General features: G+C 48.3%; 1 protein-coding gene across 2 annotated transcripts in view; it reads right to left on the bottom strand.

The window, feature by feature from the left end:
- ablim2 (actin binding LIM protein family, member 2) overlaps window positions 1-11056 on the bottom strand; it is a 66914-nt gene extending 55858 nt beyond the window's left edge. For both annotated transcript variants that reach the window (XM_062517218.1, XM_062517217.1), the window contains exons 1-2: window positions 10888-11056; window positions 2458-2622 (exon numbers count right to left, since the gene is read on the bottom strand). In XM_062517218.1, coding sequence (XP_062373202.1) covers window positions 2458-2622; window positions 10888-10903 — 181 coding nt within the window. In that variant the 5' untranslated portion in view covers window positions 10904-11056. The remainder of the gene's footprint in view (window positions 1-2457; window positions 2623-10887) is intronic.
- Between the last annotated feature and the right edge of the window lie 1102 nt (window positions 11057-12158).

Here is a 12158-nt window from a genome sequence, read left to right on the forward strand (position 1 = left end):
CACACGTCCCTAAGAGGTAGAGCCCGCGGCAATCGAATTACACCCGGCCGCTCCTTCCATGCCCCCTGAAACAACAACATGTTGATTCGCTTGGAATTGTTTATGGCCTGGCCCGAGCCACTATGTTTGTCTCCCATTCACAAAGCCAGGACTGTGTAGAGACAGAGACATCGAGCGTGTACACACACACAGACAGACACATACACACTGAGATCCTTCAGCTAATGTGCGGATTAATAATCACACACTTCACCTTTAATATCGACATGCTCCACTTTAATTTCTGTGGCGCAGAACTCAACTGGCTCTCCTCCCTTCCTCTCCCCTGTGTCTTAAGAGCCATTTACCTTCTATATTAAAAATCCCAGCGAAAGCATTCATTTGAAGCGGCATAATGACTCACTCTCTCACCATTATAGTGCTGCCCTGACAAACATAAACATACTCTCCGACTGATGTGGAGCCCGCCGCTTCATCAAAAGCTCGCTGTAATTGCCCATAAGTGAGTAATCTTCACTCTCACAACGCAATCCCTGGAGCTATAACTATTTCTTTTTTTTACAAGGCACCCTGTAAGTCAGGCACGCAGCCGTAGAGAGAAGAGAGAGAGAGAGAGAGGCAGAGGGAGAGAGATGGAGAGAGAGAGAAAGAAAGAGAGAGAAAGAAAGAGAGAGAGAGGGAGAGAGGGAGCGAAGTGTTTGCCCCGTGGACAGGCTAGTCCGCTGCGGGAATGCTGTCATGCCGCTTTTTTTAAATCTCTCCGTGGACGGAGCAGCGTCTGTCGTCTGCTCCTGCCGCAGTGAAAGACAGGAATGGCCAGAGAGGGTGTATAGGGAGCCCGGAGGGTGGGGAGGGTGGGGTGGCTGGGGTGGGGGTGGTTGATGGAGCGGGCGTTTTTCGCTCACTGATGTAAGAATAAACGCGCTAACACTCCAGGAAGCGCTCCGACTTTGCTCCGACCTCGCCATCGCCCGGCAACCGCGGGGCTGTGTTCACAACAACAACGGGGCTGACACTCACATGTGAGAGCAACTGGCGGGGTGGGGGTTCCCGGCAGGAGAGCATGTACTCGCACTCGCACACTTGCACACACACACACACACACACAGTCTATATCCTTATCTCTCTCTCTCTCTCTCTCTCTCTCTCTCTCACACACACACACACACACACACACAGAAACACACTCTTATGCATAAAGTGCTCCAACAAACATGCATTCACCCACACACATACATACATACAAACATACAAATACACACATACACACACAGACACACCCACATCAAATCATGTGGAGGCACAAGCATTTAAGAACACACAAACACACACACACAAATACACATACACACACACCACCACCACCACCACACTCAGTACTTGCTCACACATGAAAACGCTCTACAGTGAAAGGGGGGGCAGAAACAGGACACTGAAATCCTGCTAGCCGCCGACTGTTTTGGATTCACACATCTGCGTGAAACAAATCTGTTTGTTTGAGTTGGGAGTTCACAAGTGATACCATCTCAACGGCGTCAGGGTCTAGAGGGCACCTGAGCACTCAGCAGGTCACTGTGTGAGAAGAGAGGAGCAGCAACCTCGCTGCTGAAGGGGCCCCTACTGTACAGAAGAGGCGCACACATCCCCATTCCAGAGAGTAAACGTCCTGCCATACATATGCATGCATACATTCATACTGTATGCCTGTATATTCTTTCTACCTGTGCACTTAACACAGGTGATCTGATCTACCTGTACACCTCTGACAGTAACCTCTCCAGCTACTGTAGGCAGGGGGACGTCCATTTCTGAGAGCAGAGGTCGTACCACAGGCCCGGGTCATCACACATATCACAGGCCTCAACTGTCCCGCTTCCGTGACCAATCTGTCACTTTTTTTACTTTTAAAATCTATCTTAACTTCAGTTTTAACGTTTCACTTCAGTCAGCTAGATACAGTACATTCAGATGTATCTATCTGATGTCAGACAGTGATGTATGAATGATGAGGGCTCTCAATAGAGACCAGGACGGCTCTGCTCCCCTCTGTGTTTGACTCTTGACTCTTTGACTGCGTCTTTACAGAATATCCAAAGCTACTTGTATTTTATCAAAGGGGTTCCACATGCCTGCACTGGAACTGGGATCAAGGTGCTTTCTGGCTTAAGAGCATTTAGAACTCGTTTTGTAGCCGCATTTCCACGAAAGCTTTTAAAGCTGAAACTAACCCCCGAGCCTTAGACCTCCAAAACCCGATAAAATTCACTGGCTGGCATACTGGTCCTACTGGCAGAAATACTGTACATGTGCACACACAACAAGTTCTCTGTTCATAATCTTAGGACATGAACTTGGGCATTGATGTTGGGAGTTGTGAGGCTTGGTGTTTTGCGTGGGGTTGTTCATTTCGTTGTTGTTGCTGTTGTTGTTGTTGTTGTTGTTGTTGTTGTTGTTTACCTTTGCAGATGAAGCATTTGATGTGGAAGTGTCTGTTCTGCACGCGCAGCACCTCCCCCTTGCAGGGCTTCCCGCAGGTCTGGCACGGGATGGGCGAGCCCCCACCAGAGCCGCCCGCCGACTTCTGCTGGTCCAGTGGACTGTGCACGGCCTGCTGGTGGAACGCTGGACATGGAGAGAGAGAGAGAGAGAGGAGAGAGAGAGAGAGAGAGAGAGAGAGAGAGAGAGACAGAGAGAGAGAGAGAGAGAAAGGAGGAGAAAGAAACAAAGAAATATTAGTCTCAAAATCCCAGGCCAAGCAAGCAGGAGCGATAGAGCGAGGGGAGAGAAGGAGACGCTGCGGTCCAATCAGCTATGAGATGAGTCATAGATCCAATTAATAAACATGATGAATTCACACTGAACCTCAAGCAGACATCTAAGCACACAGATATTGTATATCACAGAGTATAAAGACACACAAGGGAAGCACATATCAACCTCCCAGACACACAGTTAATCCCACACACAGTCTCACATACAGTACACACACGCACACACGCACCCACGTACACACACACAGATTGGAGGGGCCCCTGTGAGTATACTAATTGCGAAGGACATCTATTCCAGCAGGTATTTCTCTCAGTCAGATGCTGTTTCAAGTGCATCCATTCCTCACACACACATGAGATGCACATGCCTGTGGCTTGAGGCTGCTGAGGCAATTCTAATACCCCAGGGCCTTTAACGACTCAACTGAACTGTCAACTGACACAACTCATTCTCCCTTTTATTCTTCATCTCTTATCTTCCTTCTCCAGCTCTCTCTCTCTCTCTCTCTCTCTCTCTCTCTCTCTCTCTCGCTCTAGCTCCCTGTCTGTCTGATACTTCTCTTCTCGAAGCACCCCTCTTTTTCCATCTCTCTCTCTCTCTCTCTCTTTTTCATTTTTCACCTCGTTACATCATGAGCTCACATTCTTATTAGCAAATGTCACAGCGCCATAGAGCAGCTCTTTGTGTGTCCTGGGGGAAACGCTTGTTTTGAAAAGGGGTGTGACGGCAGACAGTCGCACACACACACACACACACACACACACACACACACGCCAGCCGTGACTGAGTTTTGTCCCGCTGCATTGAGCTCACCACAAAAGGGACTTCACTCACTGACAATAGGCTCAGAGTCAATACAGTGGCACTAGTAGACCACGGGCCCGTTCAAGCCGAAACGCTTTTCTTTTTTGGTCAGAGACGAGAGGGGCCTGTTAGGGCCGGCAGGGACCTCTCGAAGGTCTTGGGGCGGTTAAGGACCATCTCCTGCGCTCTCATTCATGGCTGTGTGGGCTTTCCATTGTGTCGGTGCCAGCCAGCTCCACAGACTCTTTTCAGACGTGAGAAGAAAAAAAAGAGGAGCTCCGGTGAGCGGTTTTTCGGGTCTTTATTGGACAGGAAATTAGATCAAGGGGTTTCCTGTGCGGGTGAGCGGCGTCGGCATCAGATCAAAGTCACGAGGGGACACCGCCGCACTCCGGACTAGGACAGAGCACAGGTTTTTTTGGCCCAAACCGCAGATTAAATCCTCACACAAAGGGTGACATTCAGGCACGGTTTTCCTTTTCCAAACAGCATGCATTTACAGCATGTATAGTCAAAAACACACAATGGTGGACCAGATGCATGTCCGACTCCACCCAGCATCCCTAACACACCCTTCAAAAGCTCTTAATTGCCTTCAATGATGACTAATGTCAACCACTATGTCTAAACACATTGCCGTCTAGTCGGTTCACTGAGAACACACAGTCAACCTGGACTAAAGCGCTTGTGTTTTCTTAAGGCACGCTCCATTCATCATTCTTCCCTTGACAGCATTCTTTAAGATGAGGATTTAAGAATGAAAGTAATTGAGGATTAAGATAAAAAGCAAATCCAAACACCACCAGCAGCAGCAAGAGCAACAGCAGCAGCCTCCTATCTCCAGTATGTACTGGCCTGCCATGACATCATGTGCACGATATCAGATGGAGTGCAGGACCCAGGGAGACGACACCCCTCGCGGAGCGGAGCTGTAAACCGGTGAGGACGGTCGCCACGGAGGGCCGGGGAGTGCTGGAATGTTTATAGACGTTTGAGCTCTTTCCGGGCAGCCGCCGCTTCCACAGATGGGCCGCTCTCGGTTCACGCCGGGAGCCGTGTTCCGCGAGTTCCAACCAAAACACACACACCTCTGACACCAGTTAAGAGGGCAAAAACAACCGCGCTCTGAACTTCCAGCTTCCTGAAGGCCTCCGATAACTTGATACTCTTCATCTCAGACCACTTCCACCTCCCCCCTGTTCTTTCTGTCCCTTTCTTCTCCTCTTTGTTTGTTTTCTCTGGACCCAACAAGTGTTGTTCAAACAAACCCTCGGTCAAAAATGTGCTTCTCCTTTGTCAACATTCCTACTGACCGGACCACATTTATTTAGATGACTATCAATGAGTTGGTGATCTGGGAGCGTTTCAACCTCCATGCAAAACTTCAATCAAAAATACTTGCTGTGAAAAGGTGCAGGACGGATGTTTGTTTGTTATTGTGCTCCTTCGCCTATCTTGTTCTAGCCACAAACTGGCTGGCAACAGTAAAGACAGGAATTCAGCGAGGAGGAAATTGTGGAGAGCTCGTAAAACAGCAGGTGGGTGTGTGTGTGTGTAGGGTGTGTGTGGGGTGTGTGTGTGTGTGTGTGTGTGTGTGTGTAGGGTGTGTGTGGGGTGTGTGTGTGTGTGTGTGTGTGTGTGCGCGCGTAGGATGGGGGACCTCTTGGCTTTATTTAAACTATCACGCACGACACAAGGCTTCCTGAAGGAGGTGCATCTGAGGAAGGCAGGCGGCATGTGAGGAGGTCGTCCCTCTGGCCAAACCCAGCATGCCGTGCTGCTGCTGCTGCCGCCGCGCACCTGTCCAGGATCCTGTGTCACCCGCGCAAGCATGAATGAATTACTGTTGAGTGAAACAGTGGAGGGGAGAAGGGAAAGGTAGCAAAAACGCAGCTTGACTGCCTTTCTCACAAATCTAACTGCATTCATTCATTTACGCCTCAGGGCTCTCTCTCTATTGTATTTTCCATGGGTTGATAACATTTACGGTGGACATACTGTATAGTAGAGGGGAAATCAAATTGAGACAATAGAGACAAGATCTACCCTTTACACACACGACAACGACTCTATTCTCTTCCAACTACCTCGACTCATGGCATGGACTCACTGCTTAACAGAAAGCTTGACGGCGACTACTGAAAACCTGAGCTGACACTTTGAGTTTGCCAGCGCCCCCCAGCACACCCTAAAGAGGCGCTCCACTGGGGGGACCCTCAAAGTGCTGCTGCACGCAGAGGGCTGAAAGCACACGTTTTTAATGGCTCCATGTGCTCCTGACATTCTCCAAAGTCATTAGGCCCACCGAGTGAAGTTTTCCAGCGAGGCTCTCTCTTGCAGAGGCACAGAGCGCTAACTCACCACACGGGGCAACAACAGTAGCAAGGAGGATGCACTCGCTGACTTGCCCCCAAGCAAGGATGTGGAATGTCATGTCAGTGCCTCCATTTAGTAATTTATGGCTCCGCGGCGTTCTCTTGCTCTATCTCTCCAACTCACACCTACTGTAGACTCACTACACTCGGCGTATATCTTGAGGCAGGTGCAATTCATTTACACTCACACACACACACACTCACACACACACTAACACACACACACACACACACACACGCACACAAGAACATCTGATGTGCAATTCGACAACACAAAATGTCTCAGTGCATCAGGGTCTGAGTGCCAAAGCCTATTTGCTATCCGAATCTATACATAACTCAATAGACACAAAAACATCTCTATCTCTCTCTCTCTCTCTCTCTCTCTCTCTCTCTCCATCTCTCTCTCTTTCTATCTCAGTCAGTGAAGCTGATACCCAGCCAGCCCTGATATCCAGGATTGGGACAGACGCCTGAGAGTGGCTCCGCAGGCTCATATCTCCCAGCCTGCCTAGTGACTGCCATGGGCCTCAGCCCTGGTGCCTTGTCTGGCACAGATGTCCCCACTATCAATCAGCCCCCCCCCCCCCCCCCTCCACCCCCCCCCTGCCCTGCCCTGGCCGCCTCCATTCCTCTGATACCTGGAGTAAACCCTCACGAGCACGTCCATGAAAGGTCGCCATAAAGGAACCATCTGACGTATGCAGCCCACGGGAGCAATGAGAGATATCTGAAATGTCGCCGCAAAGCAGGAGCACATTCTGCACACTTGGGCACAGTTACAGTACACACATGGACATGAACACACACACACACACACACACACACACACACACACATGTAAATGTGCAAAAAATCAGGGGAGAGAAAATGCTCCTCCAGAAAAAAAAGATACCAAAGGTTCCAATGGCTCTGTCTGCCTAATACAACGTAAGCCAGTGGCACTGCGTGATCATGCATAGCTCAAAGAACTGCATGGAACTCGGATACATAATATATTTGCATACACAAATGCACATGCACGCACACACACACGCACACACACACACACACACACACACACACACACACACACTTTTTGCGTTAGGTGTGCATGAGTCGGCGTAGTTAGGGAGGAGGCCATGTTGGAGTGGCACTGCTATCTATAAATAGCTCCCTCTGTGAGTCTGTGGGGATTCCATCATGCACTGCAACATTCCAGCCACAGCCATCCACCTGCCTCACTCCTCTCTCCGTGACCAAAGGCACTCGGGTTACCCGCGTTACCGCCCCCGGTGGCTTCTGAATGGTGGCGGGGGCAAAAACCAGGGCCGCCTCGCCTGGGCCTTCCTCCTCGGCCCGGTAGACTCCACCTTATGTAACACACCAGGCAGCCCACATGGCAGAGAGCATGAGGGCAATTAAAAGGGCCCATATAAAGTAGGCTTTCCCTTCAATGGTAAAACATTACATACTCATGTGACCTGCCACCTGCAATAAAGATACTGAATATGAAGTTCTGAATGACATAATTGAATTCATTGTCGCCCAGACAGGGTTGTGTCTTTCTAGACTGCTACCCACAGATGTAAAAATAGCTTCAAAAGTACAAGTAGATGTTGATATGGATACTGCTTTGGCACAGAGAAGTGAAACACGTATTGGATTGGATATTGGAGCCATCGGTATCTTTAAGATAACAGTGATTATCAGTAAAGGCCAATGCCCACTGGTGACGTCTGAGGTGCGTCAAGTGATGCCAAAGTTTAGAACTTTCAATAGAACTTTCAACAGAGCTTTTTCTAGAACTTTAGAAAATTGTTCTATCTCTCAAGTGTCAAATCCATAGACACAAATGTCATTGCCAGTGGGAGTTGGCCTTAGGGCTTTTTGTATAAAAAAAAAAATGTGCTTGACCAAAAAGATGTTGATGATTTTAAATGCCTTGACCTATCAGTGGATAAGGTATATCCGAGATGTTTAAAGGCAGTGAACTGTTTACGGGCACATCTTGTTTCACAGACGAGTGAAAGTTTTTTCTCCCCACGTAAAGATTCTCCCACTAACTCTACTTCTCTAGTTTCACGGGCGGATCCATTTTCAGCCCGAGTCTTAAGCCTGACTTCTGGCCTGCCGTAGACCTTTATGACCCCGCCGAGGTCACGTGAGGAGAGAGGACTTGACCTTGCAGAAGAAAGACGACGTAACTCCGACCCCACTGACAGATCGGGGGGCCTTATAGAGATACAGTACGCAGCACCCCAGGGACGGAGTGAGCGGGTTTCATCAAGGGAAATGAAGGGAGACATGCTGTCTCAAAGCCTCTTACATGCACCAGTATCAAAAGCCTGGCTTGTCTAATCGCTGGCCTGTTTCAATCCATCAGACACTAGCATCTGCCAGAGGAAAAAAAAAAAGATGAAATTCATAACTTCACTCGTCGTCACCATGGAGATCGCACAGGGCCACCTTGTCATGAGGGGAATGTCAGGACTGTGTGTTCTAAAGGTTCTGCGTGCCCAAATCCAGCTGCCGTTTAAGGGAACACTGTTGACTCTTTTTTTCCGTGATATTCCTCACGGGCGGGGTAAAAAATAGGGGATTTGTTGTCACGGAGCAGATTCCCCACACTCCGAACGTGTTTGGTGGTCTCCTAAGTGGCTAATGACGGTTTGCCGTCGGCGTCAAGCACAAGTAAACATGCCACAAAAAAAAAAAACGTAATGGGGTTTATTAGCCCAACCGGACAAGTGTCCGAAAACACGCAAGGCAGAGAGCAGGGGCAGGGACGGGATTTCATGCAAGGGAGAATGGAGGGGAAAAAGCTTACGCATTTACTGATAGATCAAAGATCCAAACAGATGCCTCACCACCACCCTACAGTAACCAAAAGAGGATGATGAGGGTAGAGAAGAGAGGGTTACAGAGAGTTCAAGAGCTCATCACACCAAGACAATCCTCTCCATCCACACAGAGAAACGGGCAGGACTTAAAGGCAAACAAAATGACTCTGCATGAAAACAGGAAAGCAGCACGACTTGTCCATTCAAACAAGGTCCTGCCCCCCCCCCCCCCCACCCGCACCCCACCCCCCCCACACACACACACACACAAAAAAAGCGAAGGCATCCCGGCGGAGCATGGAGAGACCCAGGTGTGGAATGGGCTTGAGACGAAGGTGAGGTCTGGTGCATTCACTCAGACGTCCAGTGACTGGAGCTAACGCACACAGAGAGAGGTGGAGGGGGAGCAGTAGAGGGGCAGAGAGAGGGGAAACTTGCAGACTGGGAGTCGATGACGCAGCAGCACATAAATAATAAATCAAATCAAACATACGAATAAGCACGTAACCATGGGAATGAATAAATAAAAACACAGCCAAGGAGGCCAAGCATCAGAACTGAAGTGTTACATGTCTGGGTGTGTACTTTGCTTGTGGGTGTGTGTGTGTCTGCAAGCGAGGGAGGAGTGACTAATGTCAATTGATCATCTGAACAATATGACATATCATTAAGTGACTGTTAAATGACTTGCAAAGTACTGTTAATTACATTTATGAACTTTGCCAGTCTTGTTCTGTGTCCTATGTTCTGTTTTTAGCGTATTTACGCAACTTTGGAGATGGAAATGTAGATGCTGGGTGCATTGTGATGGATATAGCACACTGAGTGCGAAAAATATCCTGTGTTGCATTACTTCAAGTGCACTGCATTGGTAAGTGTACTTGTACCGAATGCATTGCTACGCAGGTGTGTGGTCCACCTCTCCCATAAGACCAACTAACGGCGGAGTTTGTTTATTCCTTCGCCTGCCAGTGTGGGGGGTGTCTCTCTCAGTGCCCGCTGGGATCTGTCCAAATATTACATCATACCCAGGATGCACTGCCCTTGGGGTAGGCAGGGAGCCGGAAGATTAGGGGGTATGCGGGGGTGGGGTGGGGTGGGGGGGGTGTGTGTGGGTGTGGTGCGGGGTATGAGGTGTACCCACTCAATCATTTCTCCAAGCATGGAACAGTACAATCACTGCCCAAGTCATGGAACAGCAGAGAAACCATGCTGAAGGTAAATGAGTCGTGTCCCTCAACGTATACACCTTATCCATAGGTGCACATAGCTTGCACATAGAAGTGCACATAACCACACATCCGTCTCACATGCTATTCCTAACGTCCTAATGTTACTTTAGTGCACAAGTGCACCCTTTGGCAAGCCACCTTGTGGTCTCACCACAACACGAGACCCAGCGAGGATAAAGGCTTTGTACGTTCAACCATCCAGAGAGGAACAGGCTAAATATTCTATGTAAGGCTTTTAACATTCGACACACTCAAAACACTAATTATCGCTGACAAAATCATACACCCAGCAGAGTCCCTGGCTTCACAGGCAGCACACACACACACACACACACACACACACACACACACACACACACACACACACACACAGAGAGAGAGAGAGAGAGAGATGATAGGCTAGTGTCCAAAGTGTCCATATTGCATAGACCTCATGGCGTGCTGCGGCATGTCACACTGTCCCTGTGTGTTATTACATTATTATAGTTCTGGGTGGGGCGTGTTTGTTATTGTTCTAATATAGGCAGTGTTCAATTATTTTCCAGTGAAAAATAAAATATAACGCCTTCATTTAAAGGCATTTTAAGGCATTTCATTTTTGCCATAGCCAATCTACAGCCTGAATTCTTCATTCTCAATGCTGCATACTCAATTATTTACATGCATGTTCAGAAAATATCAAAAAAGATTTCATCAATGTAGCTACATTACAACCTACAAAGGAAGAGAGCATTTGATGTTTACTTAATGATTACCTAGTCGCAAATACAGGTGTATAAACGTTTCAATTCCACTTTGAGGTAAAGCACATATTCCTGCAACCCACAGCAATGGCAAACCATCTCACTGCGTAAAAACAGAACCATACTTAAAACACTTTACCTTTTTCCTCCGGCATCTCTCTTCTATTAGCGTCAAGTTCCTGTCAAATGTTTATGTCCGATAATGCAAAAATAAGTAAGAGTTCAGGGCTGTAATATCCAACGCCCGTTGTTGAACATACTCCAGTGAGCTGTCGCTTCGGTATCTGTGTGCGCGTGTGTGAGAGACGTTGAGGTGACGGTGTGTGAGAAAGAAGCAACAGACGCGCTCTCTGTCACTGCGATATCACAGGAATGAGAGGAGGGGAGAGAGAGAGAGAGAGAGAGAGAGGAGAGAGGAGTCATATGATTCCCAAACGCCGCCCGTGAGTGACTGAATTACAGTCAAGCTATTGCCTCAATCTTAATATTATAAATAGAACCTTCTAGAGCGAGGAGGGGAGAAAAAAGACACAAACAGAACGACACTGCCTCGCTGACATGTCTGACCGTGCGTCTGCCGCGAGGTACGCGCTCGTGCGCATTCTGATGGGATTTTTTTTAGCCTCGACTCTGTCGTCCTATCTCTCTTGCGCTATCTGCCTATGTGCCTATATGGGAAAAGGGCGCCGTGATAGGCCAAATTCCACTTGAGTGGGCATTGTACTTTCGGAATTCCACACATGTTCTTTATGTAACGAATGCCGTATGTTCGCCTCTGCCTCTCCGCAGAAGAAACGCGTCCTCATGATGCGAGCCATATGGGGCAGGAGAGAGGAGGAAATGCAAAGTTAATGTTTCTCTAATGCTTCTTGGTAGGAGCTGAAGAGCACTTGTCTGCCTCTCATTTCTCCGCGGAAATAAACTCAATTATTAATGGGCCTGCAGCAAAGTGAGGACGCAGCCTTCAAAGTCAGCGAGTGAGAAAAGTGTACATCAGAGAGTGGTAGGGGGGTAGATCACAGGGCAGTAATGTAGCCTACATTAAGGACAGTGGCATTTCCAGAGTGTTTAATTGGGGTGATTCACACACACAAGGAGATCTGGGAGGGATTTGTATCTCCATAACCCCCCTAATCCTGATACCCACTCCCACTGGATACAACCCCATAGATGGCATAAAATGTAATGGTAGGCTAAAAAAAGAGAGCAGAGGACACAGAGAAAGAGAAGCGGTAATACAGTAAGAATCTATGGTCAGTGCATCACTGAGAAATATTACTGCTTTTAAAAAGGTAGAAAGAAACCTTGTTAACTTGTCCTGTAGTTACTTCTGTAGAACAGTGTGAGTCTGTGAATAATGTGTGTGTATAAGGAATGACAGGGTGAGAGAGACAAAGAGAGAGTTCAACT

Source organism: Sardina pilchardus, chromosome 16, assembly GCF_963854185.1.
Source record: "Sardina pilchardus chromosome 16, fSarPil1.1, whole genome shotgun sequence".
Taxonomy (NCBI): Eukaryota; Metazoa; Chordata; class Actinopteri; order Clupeiformes; family Clupeidae; genus Sardina; species Sardina pilchardus.